The 24974-nt window shown below is 39.6% G+C and overlaps 1 protein-coding gene across 1 annotated transcript; it reads left to right on the top strand.

Moving 5' to 3' along the window:
- Positions 1-1261: 1261 nt before the first annotated feature.
- On the top strand, positions 1262-18200 carry card14 (caspase recruitment domain family, member 14). The gene is made up of 20 exons (XM_020083959.2): positions 1262-3290; positions 4214-4351; positions 4452-4777; positions 6271-6429; positions 6526-6645; positions 6772-6897; positions 7793-7945; positions 8321-8437; positions 9577-9677; positions 10048-10103; positions 10286-10346; positions 11548-11764; positions 11861-11987; positions 13487-13727; positions 13888-13951; positions 14044-14149; positions 14256-14420; positions 15033-15151; positions 16284-16399; positions 16702-18200. The coding sequence occupies exons 1-20, from the start codon at positions 3074-3076 to the stop codon at positions 16907-16909; spliced, it is 2937 nt and encodes a 978-aa protein (XP_019939518.1). The 5' UTR covers positions 1262-3073; the 3' UTR covers positions 16910-18200.
- The last annotated feature ends 6774 nt before the right edge of the window (positions 18201-24974 follow it).

The raw sequence follows: 24974 nt of genomic DNA on the forward strand, positions 1-24974 counted from the left end.
CTGCACATTTACTATGGGCAGACATTCATCTTCATAATCAGCTATTGAATTAATCTGGTCACTCCTGTCCAGGCTAAAAAAGGCAGTTACACCTGATCATAATCACATTTGTGTTATTTGATATTGTTGTGTGTCACTTGTTCAATACGTTCCTGGATTTAATACAGCTGATAACAGCAGCAGCTGCAGGCCTTTCTTGATAGCAGCACTTCATCTCCTGCAGGCAACAGGAGCGTGAAGGGTGAATACGTTCTAATTGAATGTTGTAGAACTGGCTCAAAAATGTTGTGTGTTCTACAGGAGCACTGTCCTGTACTTTGTCTCTGAGGACTTTCCACAGTGCCTGGAGGCACCATGTAGAGTAAATTGTCACCAGAACTGGCAGCAGGTGTGCACAGGCTTGGCACGAAAAACAGCTAACACTCCTTGAATCTAAACTTTAACACACCAAACCAATACTTACAGTACTGAGTGGATAGGGGAAATTACTTACACCCACACATTATTTTGTACTGGCTGCTTTTGGTTACAGCAAAGTTCCACAGACTATATTAAGCGTGTTAAGGGAAAGCCCCACAGATTTTTCTAGGGAAGGAAAATTTGCTGTGGAATGTGTCAAGGCATGTGCACTCGTAAAACGACTGTGTTGTTAGCTGTTTGTGTTATTACCAAGCAGACAGATATGGTGTTGTTTTCTACAAATGATGTGTTGTTTGATCTGAATGATTGGACCCACACAACATGTGTTACAGCATTGACCAATCACGTCGCTTCCTCAACATCTCTACAAGTTCGGGGGAAGCATCCTTTGAAAAAGGCAAAAACCATGGCAACCGCCACCATGCTATGTCCACACACCAGCAAACTGAAGGTAAATGCAGGTTTCTGGTAACAACACTATTTCCTTAAATAAAAGCATGGCTATATAAGCTACTAAATGCCAGGACTTTGTTGGAAATTGAGCATCTTCTTGTAACTGTAATTGTACAGATCCACTAAGGCTAATCTGGCTTGATAAGCCATAACTATTTAGCCAGAGTGTGTAGCTGACTTAGTTAGCTCGCTCAATACTAACATCTATGTGTACAGTAATGCAAATACAGCCCAATGCCTGTCAGAAGTATCGGAAAAGGACCTGAACCAATTTTATAATTCAACAGGATAACCATCTACTGAATGTAAAAATAAATGTCTCCCCTTGTCCATTGTGATTGAACTAGTTTTAATCAGTCTGTTGTAGATAACTTTACTTGACCTCTAGTTGGAACCTAGTCCCAATCTGCATGTCTCTGGACAGTGGGAGGAAGCCAAAGAGAAAACTCATATGAACACAAGGAGAACATACGAACTCCACACAGAAAGACCCCAGCTGGACCACCACCCTTCCACCTAAAAAAAAGAACTGGGGAAAAAAGGTAACATTAATTGTTCTGTATCTGTCTTTAAGTGCTGCAAAGGATGTTTAATATTTCCACTGTGCACATTAATAAGTAATGGATCTATCATGAACATACACTATGCAGTGTAAGAACTGCAATTAAAACTTTTCTCTTAAAAAAATTGCCTTTATACTTACCAGAAATATTTCTGCTTATCTTAAAAACTAGTAACCGTGTAGTGTTGTCACTTTGTTACAGAGAAATTCATGAAGCTCCTTTTCTTTCAGTCAGACTTGAGAGGTCAGAGATGACCTTGATATTTGTGAGACATGTCAAGTTCTATATGCGTAGCATGGACAGTTTATTCATTTGGTTGATAAACTTTTTATGAGTGTAATTTACTAACTTCTTCAACTTGTCATGCGGCTAAATACGAGGAATCATAACATATATTGTTCTTGTGATTTTTTGATATGCTTTTCATACACACCAGTGTCCCACAATGCACTGCCCACAGGAAATGAATGGAATCTGCAAACCATTGGGGTAAATTGTGTACGGGGGTGTGGCAGCTCCAGCAAATCTTCAAAAAAAAAAACTTTGGTATTTTAAATTGCAACTTACATGCACCTCTGCCCCCTTTCATCAAAACTTCCTATATGATCTTAAACCATGTCGTCAATTAACATAAGACATAAACACAAAAATACAGTTTCAAATATTTTGTTTTCTTAAATGTTTACAATTAAAATGTTTTTTATCAAACAATCTCTTTAATTTAACGTATTTCCTGGGACTGGTCATATCACTACATATCCTACATCCTCTAAACTCTTTTTGTCGGTATATAATTTACAGTTGGCAGCTTCCACTTGTTTGCATAAACTATTTACAGTACAGCAAACAGAAGTTTTCCACATGATGGTGGTAAGTTAGCTAGCATGTGAAGCATGAGGAACCCTTATTTCCTTCTTAAACAGAGGACTTTGAACTTCACTCGTCACTGTTTGCTGCTCTGACTGTGGTATGTCTGTTTGCTCAGCTGTGATTAGAAATTATTGAGGCCAACTTGCATGCAGTCTGTTTCTGTGCTACGAGAGGCATGGTTCTCTTATGCCACAAGTTGCACCTTGACTCCTGTCAACAAACAGATCTGGCTTCATTCATTAATAAAGCGAGACAGAGGTTTATGATGGGATCAGATATTGAATCAGCTGCTTAAAGCAAATTGAGGAGACATACTTTATGTGTGGCTCACTTGACTCATGGTGTGTGTGTGTGTGTGTGTGTGTGTGTGTGTGTGTGTGTGTGTGTGTGTGTGTGTGTGTGTGTGTGTGTGTGTGTGTGTGTGTGTGTGTGTGTGTGTGCATCTCAAATGTGAATGTGTGTGAGAGGCTGTATTTCAGCTCTGTTTACACCAGCGTGTATTTATGCCTGGCTCACAGAGGGCCTGTCTTACAGGTTTGTCCTACACGCCCACACACGCAAGCAGTGCTTTGACAAAAACACCCATGGGGTGGGGAAAGTTGCCGATCCTTTTATAATGCTTTTCTGCTTCATCCGGTAATATTTGCTTCCAGGAAGGAATATGTGATCAGTGTCCATTCAGCTGTTGGTGTCTGCTTGCTCTGTCTGCTCCAGCCTCAGAGGGCAGACAACGCTCAGTTCTTCAAACATATACCCACACACTCAGGATGGCAGGGGATTGTGTTCCATGCGAGGGTCCAGACCTGAAGAAGATGGGTGAGGAGGAACTGTGGGAACTGATAAATGACAACCGCCACAGGATCTCATTAGGGGTACGGCCATGCATCTTGATCCCGTACCTGAGGCAGGCCAGGGTGCTCACGGAGATGGACGAGGACGAGATCATCTCCTGCCACAACCTCACTAACCGCTGCATGAGAACCAGTGAGTTTTGATTTGACCTGTTGCTGTTTGGATTGTTGGAAAGAAAGTTTTTGTATTGTAGTCAGTGTGTAGCCAACAAATGGATTCTGTTTTTACCACTTTTACTGTGCCTGAGTAGTTGACACTGACTGTTGAGAGCATTGCCTAGAGGAGGGGTCACCAACACGGTGCCCGCAGGCACCATGAGTCGCCCCCAGGCATGTTCTAAAAATAACTCACCAGTGAGCTGCGTCTAAAATTTTATATCTGTTTCTGATTAAATGTAATTATTTACTTTTTATACTGTCAAATTTGTATTCTCATATTGAAGTTGACTATTGAGTATGATTTGTTAAAAGGGTTTGTCAGTGGCTCGTGAAAATGGAACATTTTTCTTATGAAATGTTGTAGAAGCGTTCATCTGAAAATGTAAACAATTGCTGAGATTAATAGAAATAAAGTGTTGAATATTGATATTATCTGTTTCCCACCTTGTTAAGTCATTGTTGATAATTATTGTGAGAAATCATTCACATAGATGAGTATCATTTATCATTAATTATAATATATAACTAAAGGCAAACTGAGCAAATTTGTTATTTCAAAAAAGAGTGTATCAGACTGGTAGCCCTTTGTATGACTCAGTACCCATGAAGTAGCTCTCAGTTTCAACAAGGTTGGTGACCCCTGGCCTAGAGACTGCTGAAATCCCAGCAATACCTGTAGTACTAAAAAAAATATTTATCAGTAAACCTGCATGTTGTGCCATCTGGAACTTTGAGAGTGTATTTGATAGCTTTTGTTGCAGAATACTCTGATAGAACTCTTATTGGCTTGTTTTCTCTCAGAAGGAATTTAAATTTGGATTTGTAACTTGATGGCCTTCATGAGTTTAGATTAAATCTGTTGGGGTAATAGGTTGAATCACTGTCCACTGTCAACAGGCTACATGCTGGATTTGCTGAGGACTCAGGGGAGGAATGGTGCTGTGGCTTTGCTGGAGAGCTTGATGATCCACTACCCTACCCTGTACACCCAGGTCACTGGACGCAAACCCAGCACTGAGCCCTCAAGATTCAGCGGTCAGTGGTTTGAAGTTGTCTGACTTTTTAAAGCAGTTATCCATGTCTTTGTTTAATTGTCTGTCATTTGTACCACTGACCTACAGCGTTCTCCTTTCAGGCCTGATAAAGTACTCAGAGTTGACGGAGTACCTGGTGAGAGCAGTGACAGGGATGCAGAAGGAGCTCCAGGAGGCTCGTCGTGAGGCCGGCAGAATGACTGCTCGCTGCACCTCCCTGGAGTCCGAGATTAGGCAGATTACAGAGCAAGAAGAGAAATCCAGACGCCTTCAGGATGAGAGTGAACGCATGCGTAGACATTTGTGCTCTTTGCAATGTGAGGTCACCAAGCTGAAGGATGAGAAGTGTGACTTGTACGTGCGCTACACAACAGCCATCGAGGAGAAATCAGCTGTGAACAAGCATCTCCATGACCTCAACCTGCAGGTCAGTGCTGCTCAGTAATGCTTCTGAGCTTAGAAAACTCATCAATACATATATTGAGTTTCTCCCCCCCTCAAACACAAAGCTGTGATCTCCGGGGAAAGTCCTCTAAAGGTCAGTGTTAAAGAACTGAAATCTGAGCATTTGTATGTCCCACCTCAGGAGGCACTGTGAACACAGACTCTGAAAAACGTTTGTATAATGTCTTTCATGGCTATGACTGCACTTTGTCTGACAAAACAGCTCAAGTGACATCACATGAGAAATCTTTGTAGACAATTTGTTTTTAGCAGAAAGCCTGTGTAATAAAATATTTGGTGGTCAGTTAGCTGGTGGGGTCCTGCAGGGAGCGCTTCCTGCCAGAAAGTCTGTCAGCATCATGTTCAGTTTAGTTTATACAACAATATTATTGGTTAAGTTTAGGAAAAGATAATGATTTAGGTGAAAATTCCTCTCACAACGTGCAACAGCTTCCTTTGCTCTCTGCCACCTACATTACCCACAATGCAGCTTGCCCACCAGTGATTGGATGTAACAGAGTACATTTACTTTGATACTGTATTTAAGTACATTTCCCTTATATCTCTACTCTCTAGATTTATTTTCTCATATCTGTACTTTCTAATCAACTACATTTAACAAAGCATTGTGTTACATGTTCACAATTTTTTTGTATTTTTAAATTAAAAATCAATAACGAGAGGGTTTCACTGATCTAATCAGAGCAGGCAGGTAACGTTAGACCCCATCTCCTTCAATGGGAGCAAAGCTGCAGCAGTACTTTAATTTTTAATAGTCGATTTAAATGTACTTACTTTAACTCAAGTAGAACATTTTATGTGGTACATTTACTTTTATTTAGCGTAAGTAAAGTTTTGTCTAATATTTATACTTTTACTCAAGTTAAATATTTGTGTACTTCCTTTGCCAATGATGTCAAGATAGTGGAAGAAACAGTATGTTGAGAAATATGTCTGTCGATATCGTTAATCACACTAAATGTCACATTATTATTTATTTATGAATTAATTTTGTATTGTTATTTTCTGAGAGTTTAAAAAATAATTTCTTCTCCTGTGTGAAGGTTGTGATTCTAAACTCTTCTTTAGGAGCAGAGAATGACACTTCTGAGGTCGATCAGTTATGTGTTATCTTCCCTGTGCACTTATGGACAGTACATGATGAAATTATGTTGTGATAATTATTGATTTTGTTTAATTGCCCAGTCCTAAAGTTTTGATTATTCAGTACACCCTATATGACAGACGCATATTTTTAACCGTTAGGCAGAAAAAGCAATTAAATACTTTTTGATGTTTGTTAAGTTTACTTCTATATCTCTCATGTACATTTATGTATTGTATCTGAGTTGCATTATATAATGGCAAAGCATTGAGTGCTTCTATACACACTAATGACTGAGGGGATTGTGCATCAGATTTTAGAAACAACAGAGTGACAACAATCCCACGATAAATAATTGTCTTGTGTGGCAGGTGTACCAGCTGCAAACGGAGCTGCAGAAAGTCCAGCTGGAGAACAAGTTACAGAAGCAGTGCTCGCTCAGACGTGCCTCTTTTGCCAACACACCACAACTGCAAGAGGAGGTTCAGAGGCTGCGCTGCCAGCTGGTGAAAGCAGAAAAACTGGACCCAGTGAGAGCGATCACTTTATCACTCTGTGTTATATGAGCTAATTAAGTTACAGTTTTCACTCACTCCTTGTGTCTTTGTCTGCTCTGTCTTTGTCAGGCTCATCAGGACATCCTGGCCCAGGACCTGGCGGAGGCCATCGACAGCCAGGTGGAGCTTGCAGCGCAGCTCAGGTGCTACAGAGAGGAAAATGAACAGCTGCACATAGAGAAACAAGGGGTGCGTGTGTGTGTGTGTTCGTCAGTCATGGTGTAACAGCACCATTACATGCAAAGGTCGGAATCTAATTTGGAGAGCACTGTTTCTGTTTGTAACTCTTTAAACAATGGGTGTATTTGTGTTCAGCTCATGGACCAGAAGGAGGGTCTGAGCCTTCAGGTGCAGCAGTTAACCCTGGACTGTAAAATACACCAGCAGAAGACCACCATGATCCACAATCAGTTGAGGGAGCTGCAGGCCGAGAGAGACCAGGTAAGAGACAGATAGCAGTCCCATCACTCAAACTCTCCTGTCTTTGATAAACAGTTTAACAGTCAGGATTTATTTTTTAGATTCTTTCTCTTTAACTACATTGGAATTGTACGATGGAGTATTAGAGCCATATGAGGAAAGAAAATTCAGAGTTTTGAGAAGAGTGTTAGGAGAATAAAGTTGTCATTTAATGAGAACAAAATTAGTATAAAGTCAGGATTTAACAATAGAAAAGTCACGACATTACAAGAGTAAAAGAAAAATATTTTTTGGAGGAAATAAGCAGCAAGGAGAACCTGTGCTCCTTCTGGATCCAGAATCTTAATTACTAATCCCACTGTGACCACAACTTTTCCTCCAGTTCTGTGTGCTTCTATCTTCAGTATAGTCACAGTTTCTTACACAGTCTTTTTCGAAATCCTTATACTTATGATAATATGGTGCTAATGAGCCAAACAATATTTCGCTATTTGTGAAACCTTAATAAGATGCTCCACTTCCTCATTTTAATACAGGTGACAGACTGATCTTCTGATGTCCCCCCTCTTAAATGACATGTAGCCTGAAATTATGATTTTCATTCTTTTAATATTACAGCAAGAGCAGCGCTATAGAAATACAGACCATTTACCATTTCACAAAAAAAGCCTGGCAGGAAATTCTTCTCTCAGAAGAACCCTTCCAAAAACTTATTTTTTTTCCAGTTTTCTAATTTATTCATCATGTTGGATTAAACAATTAAGATTTATTTTACAAACAATGAGGAGAGTTAGTACCATTTATCACTTTTCCTTGCACAGTAATTTTGCTTCAAAGTCTCATAATCACGTTAAAAGTAAGTTAATTTTAGAAGACATATGTTATGAAGTTGTTATGAACGTTCCCTTGCCTCCAGGCATACCAGTCCAGAGACGAGGCCCAGGCCATGATCGCCCGCATCCTGGCTGAGAAGGACACCCTGAGGTGCCAGCTGGTGGAGCTCCAGGAGAGGGCCTTCAGCCTGCAGACCAAACAGCGCGCCATAGAGCAGCAGCAGCAGAGCTCTGAGGTCATTTCTCACACAGACACATATCAGCACACACATAAATACAACACACAAAGCAACAAGAATGTCACTTTGTAGAGCAAATACTGTACCTTCGCCAAGACCAACCTTCCCCCTTAAATTCAAGCTGCACCAAATTACACACACTTATAGATATCAGTTCCTTTAACATCTCTTATTATTTCCGTCAAGATCCGTGGATTATTCTTTGGGAAATCCCCGCCCTATTGCACAATGTTAAAGAAAGTGATAAGAAATTTCTGCATCCACCCCCTGGTCTGAATCTGCACCAAAACTGAATGACAGACAGGGGTGAAAACAACCTCCTTGGAACAGGTAACAAGAATGCTAATACAGTTGCCTATGATTGTGTTGAAGGAGGCCGAGGTCGACTGGGAGAGCCTGAGGTCCAGCTCTGAGGAATCCTCAAACAGACGGAGACTTTGCCGCATGGACGCAATTAATCCCATGTCACTGAGTTCCTGCCAGTCAGAGGTGTGTGTATGTGTGGTCAGCACAATCTTTCATCAGGGCTGGTCAGATCCTTAGAAAGATATTCTTTACTCTTTCTTTGATTCGAAATGCCTTTATCCAAACATAATTTTCACTTCATATTTTTTTGGATAAACTTTTAAAATATCCATCTTCGAGAAAACCAATGCAACTCCTATACTGTATCTGTATGGTGAACATGAAGCTATACCAGCAGCCAGTTCATTTAGTGAAGCATTAAGACTTGGAATGGGGGAAACAGCTCACCTGGCTCTATCTAAAGGTCCAGCTACCAACAGGTCTAAAGCTCACTTATTAATTTATTAACAGCTTGTAACTTATTTGTTTAGTCATTGTACAAGGGGCCAAGAAATCCCCCAGCACATAGATGGTTACCATCAGACAGAACAACGCTGGAGATTTACCTCTGTTTCCAGAAAAGCTTATCTGACCAGCTCTATTGCAAAAGAACTGTTAATGTTATTGTGCTTTTCCAGTCTTGTCAACCTCTTTTGACACTACAAGTCACAGTCACCCTTTCACACACACATTCATATTGTGCTTCTTTACACAGTGCTTTCCCCATCAGAAATCATTCACACACAGCCACCCAGCTGCTTTCAATACATGTGACTGACACCAATCTATGCATCTGATCCATCTATTTATTTCTCAAGACAAACATTTGTGAATTTAGTTTGATACGGCTTTCTGAAAACAAAAGCATGTTAATTCTCTCTCTATGTATTTGTATATACAGTATATGTTCATATTTTTTGTGATCAACATTTTTGGTTTTTGGACTGACAAAATATAACAAACATACAACAACAACAGTGCGGCACACAAAAAAATGTTTTTAAATAATTAAATTTTCAACATTTAGGGAGCAAAACACAGTAGCAGTAATAGTGATATTCTAATGAAAAATATAAACAACAATGTACTGAAAAGGAGAAACCAAAATCTCTGTGTTCAACCACCCATCTCCACCAGGTCTGATATCACTAGGTGTTGAGGAGTGACATTCCAAATAGGCCGTGCCTTAGATTCTATATCATGGTATTGATTGTTATGTAAAAGCTGATTATTTTGTTATGATGCTGATTGTGTTTTTGTTTGTGTGTGTATTTGATGTCCAGAGTGAAGATATTGCAGCCAGTAGTGTCAGATCCCGAACTGCAGAGCCACCCAGTTCAGATTCCCTCCGCAGAAGGGAGGAAACTCTACATGCAGACAGCAGGTGTGTGTTTGTGTGTGTTAGTTTTATTTATTATTTTATTAAGTCTGTTGGTAACATTTTACAGGCAGGCATCAGGAAGGAGGGTTTTGTCGCATTCCTTTGTGTTGCTGTAACATGACATGACGAGTTTCGGGTGGGTTACAGATTTACAGCAATGAGAGGATCTTAATGACAAGTCACACGATTCCCAGAGACACTCAAATGAGTGTGATCGAGAATAAATTGTAGAAAACAGAAATCTGCAAATAGAGTCTGTTGAGGAGCTAAATTAACCCCCAGAGATCTCACATATCTAGTGTGTAACAGAGACAGAGAAAAATGTGGTACTGGCACTTTTATGTTTCCATTTCCATCTTTTTTTCTCTTGTAGTTTTGAAACCGTGGAATCTGATTCTTTATTGGACGACTTTGTGTTCCTCCCCAACAGTATGTATGGAAAACATCTAAACTCCTTCTTTGCTGTTGTTGTTGTTTGGCAGCTTTTTTCTTTAGCCATTGTTCAATGTTGGACCTCGGCCAGGGCGTCATACAGTGACACATTAACTCTGCCACATTATTTACAGGAAGACAACCCTGCCAAAACATTAAACAGCCTCTCTTTTGTTTAGTGGGGAGTAAAGACATGCTGACACAAAGGCTGTGCTCCTCTAATGGCTCCACGTCTGACGGGTGAGGCTATCTACTGGACCAACATTGTTACAAATAATGAGTTTCATTGAAGTATTTTTCCTGTGGAACACAGCACTGCATATCCTTAAGGAAACAAAAGATTTAAGAAGAGGGTAGTAAAGGTAATCCAGCCAATATTTGTTGAGACATTTCACTCCGGAGCAATTCAGTGAAACAGCCAACGAACTAATTGACATCCCTAAATTCATGCCACTAATGTTCACACTGCTCATCTGATATAAATGTGGGAAAAAAAAATAATTTAAAAAAATGAACATTCACTCATTATCTACTCACCACTATGCTGATGGAGAGGAGTCTCAGGAGTAAACAGTGTTGCAACCAAATCCAATACAAGTGAAGTAAATGGTGACCGATTCTTCAGACGTAATCAAACAACTGAAAAAACAATAAAATACCTCCATACTCCTCTTGTGGTGTCATCCAAGTGTCCGTAAGCCCCAACATTCATCAACAGCATCATTTACACCGTGGTTATGGCTTAAATCCTCTGATATTCTCCTCTGGAGCCGAGTTCATGTTTGCATGCACACACAGCACACAAGCTGTCGCCAAAGGGTACGCACAGTAGCATCATTACTTCCGTTGGCGAACATTTAGGCTAAAAACATGATGTAAATGATGCTGTTTCAAGTCAAATGTCAGGGCTTCCAGACACCTGGATGACACCACAGGAACAGTATAAAGGCATGTTATGTTTTTTTCTGTTCATCTTTCTGTTCTTCAATTATACTGGATTTAGCTGCAACACTGTTTACCTCTGAGACTCCAAAAGTGTTTGCCGGACTCAAACACTTCACCAACCCCTCCAGCGGCATCGTAGTGGATAATGAGTGAATTTTTATTTGTTGGTGAACTATTCCTTTAAGCTTTGTTTTGTTTCAAATTAATCAATCTGTATATGTTGGGACATCCTCTGTCCTTGATCATCAACTAGCTACCAACAAATACAATTTTAACATGGAAAAAAAAGAAACCTCAGAGAGAGCCGCAAGTGAGGGAACCCTGTCCCAAGAAAATCCAAAGTGTCTGTCCTGAGCCATCACTACTATAAATGTATCATTATTCACTTCAGGTCTAGGTCCAGCTCTATTTTCTGACATATATTTTTTCCTCTCCTACGATCCCAAAAATCTAAAGCACATATATCCTTCCCTCATCTTCTCTCACTGCTCACCAGCCTGTCAGCGACCTCAGTCCCTCCCTTCCTGATGCGCTCCCGTCCAAAAGCTATTCGCATCAGTGGCCGAGCGATCAGCATCTCCTTCCAGGGGGAGGCACTGCTCAGCCAGCTGGTGGTGGTGGGGGGGAATAAGACAGGAGTGTTTGTACACAAGGTGACAGAAGGGAGCACTGCCCACACAGTTGGCATCAGCCCAGGGGCACAAATAGTGGAGGTAGGTTGTGTGTGTGTGTGTGTATGTGTGTGTGTGTGTGATTTGTTAAAATCCCTGTTGCAATGGTGTTTTTCTCATCGTACTGTTTCTCTGCAGGTGAAGTACGAGCAGAACCAGAAGGCTCTGAGGATGGTGCTGGAGGACTCCACTTTAGAAGAAGCTATGTGGGCTCTCGGCCAGGTTACAGGCCTCTGCCACCTCTCCCTGCGTCCCAGGCAAGATGGTATGTCCCACAGCATTTACACAAAACTCTCATCACAAATCGTTTGTTTGGTTGTAGTGAAGATGCTACTTCCTACATTTCTCCACTCTTAAAGCCAAAATATAGATAATTGTAAAATGATTCACAGATTTTCTGTTTTTAGAATTGACAGATCACCAGCTGCCACATGAGGCAACACCTGATGTGTGTGTCACTGTCTTGGCTGATCTACAGCATTCTTTAAAGTACACAAGACTGTTGGACTGCACATTCCATAGATGAACAATAATCAAAGAGACAAAAATAGAGCAATAGGAAGATTCTGTGTTGGTTATTCTCTTGGTTGTGTAAGGCATTTGCTACATATGTGATTGTAAATTATCGAAGGAAGATTAGCTTGAATACCTGACCATATCCAAAAAATCAACACAGTGAGGAGCTCACAGCAGCACAGTAAATTATCTCACTTCTGACAAATTGGCACGACAGACAAAAACTCTCTGAGAGGGAGCACATACTGCATTAACCAACCTATACTGTGAAGTTTGGGTGTCGAGGAATACATCCAATGGTTTCACACTTACTAACACTTAGACTTACTAGTCCAGCTACATGGTCCATTGACATACAGTGTTTGGGACATACTGAAGTCACAATTCGAGATTCAGTGTCTTTGATATGCAGAAGTTTAAAAGAGTTTAAAACACAGACCTCTTTTTCATATAAACACTGATGAATATATGCTAGCCACTGATGTCATGTTTAGTTACTTATCATAAGCACTCATGAACAGGAATGTACTCAGACGCTCTGATTACTAGCCAAACTGCTCTAACTCATCCTGAGCCACTGCTGCCCACTCAAAATTTCCAAACATTAACGCTGTAGTTGATTCTTTTATAGACCTGAGCTGTGTGCCGAGTTAGTGTGAGTCCACTAGGTTTTTTTATTATTTCATTTCATTGAATTGGCTCGAAATAAATTACAGATATTAAATTACCACCCAAGGTGATTGATCACCAAGCATTTAGGCTTAATTTCCGATAGATGTTAAAAACCTAACAAAAGATCTCTCTCATGTAAATGAAATACCACAATGACAAGCACATTGAATAAAACAAAATACAAGAAACAAACATTATAATGGATGATGAAGTCATGCAGCTTCTTGCCAGGCACAAACTTGATGACTTGATGAGGTCATTTGATGACTGACAGTTGAGTATTAAAGAAATAATCCCCCAAGATGCAACATTTTACACCTCAAAGAATGGAAATAACATTTGCGTTTGCAAACCACTGAGTATAAAACACAATGGTGCTGCTCATTACATTTCCTTTTTATTTAATTGGTGCCATATTTTGCCTGATTATCAAAAGGGGCTGGTAACATTTGCCTGCTGCTTGATTCAACCAGCAACAATTCTGAACAGATTACATCCCATGTACACAATGTACAGTTCAAGCCACAAAGTCCATAATGTTACTGTGATGGTTTTCATTAAGTTTCTGTTGTTCAGAATACGAGGCGCTGCTGCAGCAGCTGCAGAACAGTGAGATATCATCAGGAGACTCCTTCTATGTACGTGTCAACATGTCTCTGCCCGCTGGCCCCAACGGAACACTGGCCGTGTCCTGCAACAACATTCTGCATGTGACCAACACACGACCCACTGGATCCGAGGACACATGGCAGGCCAGACAAGTTCACCCCTGCCAGCTGCTGGATCTCCAGAGTGGAACCGTACCCAACTATTACAGGTTTGGCTCACTGATGATGAATATACTGTAGACACATGGGAATGAGGGAAACATTCAGGTTCATTGAAGTCAACTGAGCAAAGGAGTCAGAATCATTAGAGTACATCAAAATGTAAGTAAAACCACTGCTCAGTGTCTGAAACTGATTTTTTGCTATCAGAGCACAGCGACTTCTGATTCGAGCTATTGAGGAAATGAGTTTTCAAACAAAGAAGTCTCTCAAGGTAAGAAGAATCTAATTTCACCAAACACAAGTGATCCTGTTCACAAATGTCTCTACTCCAACACTATCCCTGGAATATTCCTCCCCCTGTAGGTGGGGCGTGTGGTGGCCCAGAATAAAGAGAAAGCAGTGAGGATTGTGAGCACAGGGCGTCAGGGCAGGAACCCAATGTGGGTCAGTGTGGAGGATGAAAACTCAGGTATAACATCCTGTAGTAACACACAAGCATCAAAATAGTACAATATCCATACATTTGTTTTGAGCTGCTTACACTTTGCTTACAGTGTACATCCTTTCTCCTGTAGCTGATACATCTGCACCGAAAAGTTGTGTATCCCTCATGCCCTACACCCTGGTCACCCCCCACTACCCACCCGTATGCAGACCCGTCCTGCTGCTGCCCACCGTGCTGGGACGCATCCTGGACAAGAAGCTGGCAGGGTGGAAGGGCTTTCAGCTCTGTGAACCTGGTAAGAAACACTGTGGTGTGAAATGTCCATTCATTCTTCATTTCTGTCAGGTGCAGCATATTCCATTAAAAATACAGATACAGAAGGGGGACGCAGTTTACTGCATGGACAGATAACACTGTTTGACTTGACAGATCACAGCTTTTATTGGGGACAGTTGTATAATTCCTCCTCTAATTTCATGATGTAATGGAAGTAGTTAGCTGGCTCTGTAAACAGCCAGTCTCATATTGTACAGTGTTAAATATGTTATGGGTTTGTCTGCTGCTGTAAACCAGGAAGGAAATAACATTTGTGAATAAATAGTAATAAAAGGCTTTAACAAGCTCACCAGTGTTCCCTGCAATGACAAAGTAAAAACAAAAGTGGGATAATTTGATTATTAAAACAATAACGGACAATTTCAAGAATATATATAAGAACCAAAACACAGGAAACATCTTTCAGGTAATGCAACAAAAAAAATATAAAAGAGAAAACAACAACTGAATAGTGAAAAATACTATAGTTATGTAGCGCTCAAAAGGAAATGATGACAAATATAAAAATCTTCCTCTATGACTTTACTCTGATATATATGTTATCTTTTTTCTCCTCCTGTCTGCTCTGCAGAGACGTTGAGCTCCTGTGAGCACGCAGCCCGGCTGCAGAGGTCTGAGATCCTAGAGGAGTGTGAGCAGGGACAAAACCACTGCTACACCCTGCAGAGTGTCGAGAAAGTCATGAAGAAGGTCAGAACAAAAGCAAACATTAGATTTGAACACTGTCAGTACTGAACTTTGAAAAAAACTTGGGTCTAGTTTGTAATTGTAATATCTTAAGAACCACTTGAGGGATTGCCATGGAATTTTGTGCAGACATCCATGGTCCCCAGAGGATGAATTGTAATCACCCCAGCTTTGCCTTACGTGCCACGGTTCTGTCTGAAATTCATTGGATTACAAGAAAACTTGGATAGAGGCATTAATTGTATTCATGTACAGGGATTTATTTTGTATTTTGCTCCAATGACTTGATTCCTATTATAGACTGTAAATAAAGATGGACGACATGACAGTTCCCCAAAACTAAAGCCAAAGCTTCTCAAATTCCCCCTGGTGGCTGGCTGCAGTATACCTCGTAAACCCCGCCTCCTCCATGTTAGTGGATGGGACATGGGCCAAACTAAAAAGTTTGTTATACACTAAAAAGAGAATACATCAAATAAAGTTATTCATTTTAAGCAGTTCTTATCGTACTGATGTTTGTTTGAGGTAAGTTTGGTTTTAATTTCTTACATGATGCGATAAAAGCAGTGATAATACTATAACTACAACTTGCAGATAGTTTCTGTCTTTTTATATAAAGCTTTATTGTGCTGCCTTTTCAGAACCACGTTCCACTATAAAGGTTTGCGAAAGTAAAAAGACAGATTTTTGGTCATTTAATGATGCATTACAATATATTTCAATTCAAACCATTGCCCTTAAAGGTCCAGTGTGTAAGATTTAGGTGAAAGGGAACTATTGGCAGAAATTGAATGTAGAATAATCCTCATGATGTTTTCACTAGTTCATTTCATCTAAATTGTATGAATTGTAGTTTTCTTTACCCCAGAAAAGCCCCTTTATATTTAAATACTTTATATTTACATTGAGGGGGTCCTCTCTATGGAGGCCGCCATGTTTTTTACATTAGTCCAGACTGAACAAACTAAACACCTTTTGAGTTTTTATGACAACTGAAGCTACCACAGTTTCTTTTTCATGTTTGGAAGGAGAGGGTGAGGTGAGGGGTGTTCAGCTGCAACATGCAATTTCAAAACTCAATATCACTAAATTCTACACACTGTAACTTTAAGTCGTGCTCATCTTCATCCTACAGGGGATTCACTGTGTGCTGCCCCTGGGCCTGGACTGTGTGCGGCGACTGCACCGGGCCGATATCTTCCCTATCATCATCTTCATCGGCCAGTCTGCACGGAGCACACGTAAACTGAGGTGAACTCTTGGATTAAACAACATCATTAGACCAGAAAGACAAAGTTTTTCTACTGAAGAGAAAAAATAATAAACATGTCCTCTGGTGACTGCAATGTGCTCTGCTCTTTTATGCTGCTGTCACTGCTAAAAAACAAAACAGGCAGAACCGCTTCTTTTACAATTTGACAATTTGAACTACTTCTAGAGCAAAATCTGTTCTTTCAGATTCTGAAGGACCGGACTCTCTGTCTTTTTGAAACATCACATTCAATTGCAAATTAGATCAAAAATGACTCTTGTCTTGCCTCCATCACTTTCAGGTCAAAGCTGCAGCGCCATGGCCAGTCAGAGGAGCAGCTTCTGGCTTGCTCAAGGAGCGAGGAGCCGCTGCTGGACAAGCTGCCGTGTCTTTATCGCAGTGTGGCGTCAGACTCGTGGTGTGACCAGACATCCCTGCTGACCAGCCTGCGCACCATCATCTGGGAGGAGCAGAGGAAGATCGTCTGGGTGGAGCCTGACCTCTGGTAAAAGAGAAATGTAAAGAAATAATAGAATTTTAAATTTTTCAAAAGGGCTTTTCATTATGATTATGAAGTATTGAGAATACATTGATTTAATATAGGTACTTTACAAGTGATATTTTTGTAAACATGAGTATGTATCTGTGATACTTATGAGTAACTGGGTAAAATATGGACTCTGATTATTTACTAAACATTTTCTGTACTTTGTGTACACAATTGTGCTGCCTCCTTTTTGAGGCTTTTGTTGTAAACACAGGTGTGAGGTGTTCATTACGAACAGATAGATAGAAACATACTGAAGTGACTTGTCTATGTAGCTTCTCTACAATATGTTGTAGATTATTTCCCACTGTGGGGGCTTTTATTACAGTGCTCTGTTACAATTTCAAAATTTTACAAAAAGTGTTTAATCACACTGCTACAGCTTGTTTTCATTTGTTTTAAATTATTTTTTCATTAGTACGAGACACAAATCTTATACAGAGAAAAATACTTAACATACAGTTGTGGTTATTGAAGACATCATATCGGTTGTTCCACAGTAGGCTTACAATGTTCTAGAATGAAACGCAGGTGCAGAGCATGAGATTAAATGTGGTATCATGAGAGATCTGTATCAGGTACGTTGGGACCATGACAGATGTTACTTTAACTCCTCTCTTCATTCTGGATGTCCCATCCTTTTTCTTCATGATGCTGCCACACATCCAAGAATGAAGTCTTTTGACTCAACTATCAACTCTTAACAAAACATGTCAAAACATCTTCATGAATTTCTGACAACAATTGTTTTGTTTCCAGTGTGGCTCATTGTCCACATAATCAAATGTGGTGACATTTCGTGGTTTATTCATGTTTGAAAATCATCATTTTCATGTCGCACATTAATCTTTAGATTCACTGAATGAATCAATTCATCTGCTGTGAGTTCATTCAACTCAGCATATTAGCAGACTTCCCAGAATGCATTGTTTGACTCTGGTTCAGGAATGACTCAGAACAGCAGCGGCATCAGCTTGAAGGATTTTTCTGTCAAACGAGGAGCTGGCAGTTGAACTGAGATGGTTCAGTTCACAGGTTTGTTGCATAAGAAATCACTGTTTACAGATTCACAACCCATGAGACATATTTGAACTGATGCAGGATGTGTGTAGCTAGGTCACATGTTAATGAAGATGCTGAACCAGCTTTTAAGCTTTACAGTGATTTTTTAGATGTTGTGGTTCGTTGAAAACAGCTGTATAATGGAAATGATCACTTTGATAAATTCAAATAAATAAAGCTTTCAACAGTAATCGACTCTTGTTAGAGCTGTCATGTGATTCACGACTATGTTTCTGTATTCTAAAAATGTCTTCACTGCATTCACAATGTGAGAGTTTCTCCAGCATCAGGTGCATGACAGAATAATACCATTAATCATTAATATGATTGTTATTTTTACATGAATGTAGGATTAATGATGGTCAAGGTTTACAGGACAGTCTGTTTCTCTTGTTTAGGGGAATATATGTTTAGACTTAGAGCAGGTTACACCACTTTTGATAAGGTAAACCTGTGCCACGCTCAAAAAAAGAAATGTAAAATCTACAGTTGACAGTTTGGTGAACTTATACTTTATAAATTGTCATCACCTACATAAGTGTTTAAAATAAGTACCTGACGTGTGCTTCTCTTTAAAAACGAATTGTGCATACAATACAAGGTGCTAGGATGCCTGTTTATGAGGCACTTTATTGATTGATTGATCACAATTTTGCAAAGGTTTGTTTTATTTGTCATAGGAATTATTACTAATCTGCAATTGCTTGTTGAAATAAGAGGTCTTTGTTACACTTATTGTTGCTACGTGTTTGAAATGATTACTGAATTCTTCTCATCAGTAGCTCTTTATGCTCACTCATTTATTTATTGCAAAAAGCCATGAGCTCTAGCTGCCACAGGGGGGAGGCAGAGAGAAAAGAATGTGGCTTGGAGGGAGTGGTTTGCAGAGGAAAACATGGATCCTACTGAGAGAGGGGGGGCAAGGGGGGCTGAGAGGGGACATAAGCACCAGTGTCTTTCTTCACACTGCTATGCTGTTGCCTGAGCTGTTTCCTGGGTTTTCACTTTACTGCCCGTGTCTACTGGGCAGCAGCGAAAATAAAGGTAATCAATGCCCCCACCGTCCTCAAACCCCCACACCCCTATTCTGTTATCCAGTGGTGAATATTGACTGGATCTGAGGGATTTTATAAGGCTTCCATTGAATTGGCTCTCCTGGAAGAGGTGTTTGGCTTCATCGGGGTCCAAGACCCCAGCTCACACCCTGTTGCTGGGAAACCACCCCAGTGATGTGTGTGTTGTCAGAGTGCATAAAAGAGAGAGAGAGAGGAGGAGAAAAAATATTACATCTACTCTGCTCCCTCTCTTTCCTCTCAAAAACACACATAGATACTGTACACGCACAAAATGTCCTCGCTCTGTAGGGTCTATGCTCAAAATGGTCCTCACAAAGATACAAGTACAGTAACACACACACACTGCGTACAGCACTGTAGAGCTCGATTCACATGCTTTAATTCCCCTGTTTCTCTTTCACTCTCTCTCTGGCTCCCTCCTCCACTCTCTCTTTTCTCTCTCTCCTCTCTTCACTCTCTTCTCTCTCTCTCCTCTCTCTTGTTTTTCTCCGTTGGCCCTTTAACTAGGTTGAGTTTCATCTTCTCAGATTAAAAGGATGAAGAATGTGTTTGGCAGGAAAACAGTTGGGAAGAATATCTGATCTTTCATTGATAGTTTGGATGTGATACTATTGGTCAGAAACCCCTTTTGCTGCCAAATCACGCTCCACTTGATGTGAGAGTTAAACTGTCACGCTAATTAAAATAAACAAAGCAGCCGGTATGATCTGTCACCAAGACATGTGCTTATAGCAATGTAATTGTAATTGAATCATCAAGAGTAGCATAAATTATATTTCAGATGCAACCTCCACTGTTCTTAATCCTTGACAAGATTGAGGAACAGATAGTAAAAAAATAACCCTATTGCAGTAACGAGAAAAAACTTCACCTCAGAGAAAGCCATCCCTCTGCCAGGACAGATAGAAGTGCAACAAACAGCACATAAATACAACAGCAACATTTACAACACTGATGAGAAAAGACATAAACTGAGAGGTGCATCAATGTTTAAAGTATTTATACAAAAGAAAATGTCTGACAGACAACAGGAGCCGCAGTTACAAATGTAATGACAGAGACATAATAGTAGTATATGTGATTAGGTATATCATATATCTAAGCAATCTAGTTATATACATACTTTAAAATCATCTTTGTTTGTTACTATTGTTAAATATTATATCAACCAACAGTGTGTCTGCTTATTTAGCCCGATGGGAGCTCTTCTCAGGATTGTGGCCACGTGTACAGACAATGTGTGAGAGCAGGGCTCGGCCATTTGGCCAAAAGCTTCATCCATATAAAAATAATCATCTCAGTCAAAATCAATGATTTTAAGGATAAATGTCACATTGTTATTGTTTTATTTAGATTTTTTTTCTCCTGAGTGAAGGATGTGGTTTTGTTTATGAGAATGACAAACACTTTTATTATATTGCTATTGATAAAAATTATATTGCAATAATTATGGATATAGTTTTATTGCCCAGCCCTACATGAGTGTGTCTGTGGCTGTGTCCGTAATCACTTCACGTTTACTGTATAAATTATTTATGTGTACCACCTTTTCAGAAATGTGTTTAACATTGGATCATGATGTATATCCTATATTTTAAAGTTTGATTAGAATGTGTATTTCACATTGATGGTAATTTGTTTTCATCTAGTTCTGTAGTGTAATCCTGTAAAGGCTCATTGAGCATTGTTGAACATTTTAAAGATAAAATATATTATTATTACAGTATTATTTAATTTGAACTAAACAATGCCAGGATGAACAGAGCCAGGACCTTGAAACTGCAGCAGCTAAATGGAATTTCGTCTCATTCACGTCATCGCTCAGACCTTTGTTTTTTTTCCACTATTAAAAACACCATTGTGTAGAATCTATGTAGTACGACAGGACAGCGCCTTCAGAAATTCCTGCAATGGAACAACTTGTCCATGGAACGTACTGTACATTTGTTTCTGCTGACAGCCCCAAACATTTCTTAGACAGGAATATTACAGGTGTGTAACTCTACACCTGTCAACGACAACACAGACATGGTGCCTCGTGTGTGTCAGACATCTCAAATTAACTGCTCAGTGTTGTACCAACTATTATCTTGTATTTAAAAAGGAATGAATGAAATGTAGTCCTTCATCCTTACACCCTTGTATTAGCTTCTTAGTTTCTGACTTGTTGATAGTGTCCATGTGTTCAACATTCACAGCACAAGTACTGATGGAAAAAACACACAGACAGCTCTCAGCAGGTTAATACTGTTGTTCAGTTGAACTTAGTGTTCAAATCTTTCTCCACCATCCCTCCCATCAGATGTGAATGTAGCATGAGCAGAGGCCTCATCTGTCGGGCCTTAATACACAGTCTGCTTATTCTCCAGTTTTCTTCTCCATATGGAATTTGTCTTATTGTAAAACATGTAATGTACTTCCACATAAAAGTGAATCTAGTATGAGGTTAAAGAGGAAATATTTTGCTGACCCTCTGATGACCCAGCTCGCTATGGAACATGTCACATACTGTAGGAGTGTCTCTGCATTCACCTCCCACACACTCACACTCAGCTGGAGGGCAGCCCTGCCTCTGTGTACCAGCATGGATTGAGCCCTCTGGTCAGTCAATAGTGTCTTAGTACACAACTGCAGTTTCAACAGCTAATCCCGCGTCTTTCATTGTCGTTTCTTACTAAACCCTGAAGGACATGGACAGTCTCATGGCATAATTTGGTAACGTGAATCCTTGTCTATGATGAATGGTATATGTTCTCTATTTATATAGCTTGTTTCTAGTCTTAATGACCACGCAAAGCACTTTTTTAAACATCCATTCACACACATATATTCATACAGTGTGTCTATGTCCAGCACTTTCTCCATCACACATCACTCATCCACAGCTGTCTCAGTACCTTGCCCAAGGACACTCCAGCCCACAGAATGGGGGAGAGTGGGTTTGAACTGCTGACTCTAATATATAGTTATGTATATATCTATAGATATATAATGTAGCATCTGGTGCACTGCCTTGTTTGAATGGATTTTATTTGAAAGTTAATTTTGCACCTGCCATAATAGGCCTCTCAGCTATTCTTAGTAAGAAAAAGATAAAAAGGGTCCTAACATACTGATGTACAATTTACAATATCCCAGTACATTAAAGAATGAGGATGCCAGTTTTAATAAAGCAGAGCAACAAATCAAATTTGTGAAAAGAGAAAAAAAAAGACTATAAGAACCGGAGGTTCCGGATGTTTGTTGTTTCCTTCCCATCACCGCAAATCTCCTTCTACAAACACGTCTGCACACAATCTTGTTCAGACCCACAGAACGTTATTTCAAAATTAGCTCATGCTCCCAATCTTTCTATCTGATATATAGGAGCATCCATTGAAAGTGCTGCTTGGAACAATGTAGTTTTGTAAGTGTGAACTTACTTAGGTGGAGAGCAGAGGATTCACATTAAATATACAGTACATTACAATTTTTTTTAAATAGTGTTCACATAAAACAAACAAAGCAATAGAACCTCTGTCCATACTGACATACTCACAATTCCACTCCCTCTTTCCCTGTCCCACCCCTGCCCTCCCCTCACCGACTCTTTTCTCCCCCTCCCTTCACTGGCCGATAGTCAAGGTTGAGGCTGGATGGCTGTGAGTGGAGCCATTGTGCCCAGAGGTCAGTGAGAGTCAAACATACACAATGCCAGGGTCGGAGTCATTGCAGCGCTGGCCCGACCACTTGGCAGCACTGTTCTTCTCAGCCACAGAAACCACAGTCTGAAAAGAAGGTTCGATTTAAAGAGAGGGGGATGGAGAAAGAGGAGTGGGTACAGAGAGCAATGGAGAAAGAGTTAAATGACACAGAAAATAAACAAAGAAAAGCATGGTTTCAATATAACTCTCTTCACATAGTGGAGCAATGAGACAGAGGGTAAAACTTAGCTTTATAAAAATATATATAGCTGTGATTGGTTGTTTAAAGAGAGATGTTGATGATGAAACATACATTTGAGAGTAGAGTATAAATATTATCAAATTAGGATACTGGAAATAAAAGGTCTGTTAATCATCACATGAAAAATCATGGAATTATAAAAATGTCTCTTTCCCTTCTCATTTCATTGAATGAATGAATTGTTATTTCTATAGCACATATTCACAAATCACAATTTACAAGATTTACATCCTCTGCCCTTAACCCTAAACTAGAGTAAGGACAGGCTACCGAAATTTACATTTAATGTTAAAACGTGATAATGTCTTTTAAGTCTTCGTCTATTTGCTGTTTACCACAACAGCAACATGCAGGAAACATGAGAGAATGAGTTGTGTTAAAATGGCCTGTTGATAAATGGAGACATGTGCTTTATTAGCGTGCACACGCAGGTTACAGAAGAATGGCACCGTAACGCAGGCAGTGATGTCTTCATATCTTCAGAAATCTGTATATAATTGGGAGCCCTAATGTCAGTGTTGTGTTCGATAATCATGTCCTTTTGTTTACTGCCCCTCTCCACTGAAGTGCTAATGTGTTGGTGTAAAGCTGGGTGCAGTCCATAAACGTAGCCTCGGCTAGAATAACCACCATCTATTAGCTGACCTGCTGTCACCCCTACAGAAGACAATCAATAGCCCTTGATAATGATGTCATTTACTCACAGTGAAGCACAGATAATGACGAGACTGGAGGTCTCCTGTTATTACCTCATTTCATGGCTTTTGTCTCAATGCAGGGATCAAACGTTGCGTGAACCCTCTTTGTAGCATGAAGTTGAGTCTGTTCCAGAATTAGCTTGAACCGATGCCTTCATGCAAACAGTACTGTGAAGCAGGTGGAAGCATCTAATTGATCTAATTGTTGATTTACAAACAACTAATACAGGTTCATGTAACAGACTGAGGTTAAGCACATCCTATTTGGGATTAATTCTGATGCTGATATTAAATACAATGTTGATAGGTTTTCAGCACATCAATGATAAAATAGGCTGTGCATCGATAAGCTCTGACCAAGGTTTTTCTGATACAGGTGCTAAATCAATACATTTAAAGCAGTACCTGTGCCTAAACTGTGCCAGAACCTAAACTTCTTTTCACAAAATGATAGTCAATGATTATTTTTATTGCTATAAGGCAAATTGGAAGATGAAATTTACCACATGAACTGTTTAAAGCTAACTTAAATATACAAATAATAAAAATTAAATTAAAAAAACTCTAAATGCATCTACATTTCAAAATCCTACAATAATTTAACACTAAATAACAGTTTCAGTAATACAGTAAAACACTCAGCTTCAATCTCATCATCAATTCTCCATTGGCAGCTGAAGTCTTACAAAGAGAATATACTGGATACAGTATATTTGTGCAGAGAACAGTTAACTTACTGTGTTTATGTTACTGCCTCCACTCTGCACACATGTGAAATGAAGTAAACAGGCTGCGGAGCTGTGTAAATAACAGAGGCCTGGATACTTTAAACTAAGCTCAAGTACTTTCTTTTCTTCTTTCTTCACTTTCTAATTGTGAATTCTATGCAGGGGAAGGGACGTTCATTCCAGCTGACGTATTCTCCTGGTATACTGCCAATCACCAATCTATCAGACAAAAATATTAGCTAACCTCATTTCAGATTGTTTATTTTCTAATATTTGTTTGGTTGCTTTTAATATAAGAAGCCTATTAAAAAACAAAGTTTAAAATTGTGTCTATAGTCACTGCACTATTTCTGTAATCAACAGGCCCTCTAATATATAAATAAGACTCTAATGCAATATGTGACCTCCACCTATGATTTATTTGAATCCTCGCAGTGATTCACCAAAAACATCCTGTTACATTTGAATCAATTTGCAGTTTGTAGGAATAGAGTCCAGTTGATTTTTACTTTGACGAC

The sequence above is a fragment of the Paralichthys olivaceus genome, chromosome 8 (genome assembly GCF_024713975.1).
Source record: "Paralichthys olivaceus isolate ysfri-2021 chromosome 8, ASM2471397v2, whole genome shotgun sequence".
NCBI classification, from domain to species: domain Eukaryota; kingdom Metazoa; phylum Chordata; class Actinopteri; order Pleuronectiformes; family Paralichthyidae; genus Paralichthys; species Paralichthys olivaceus.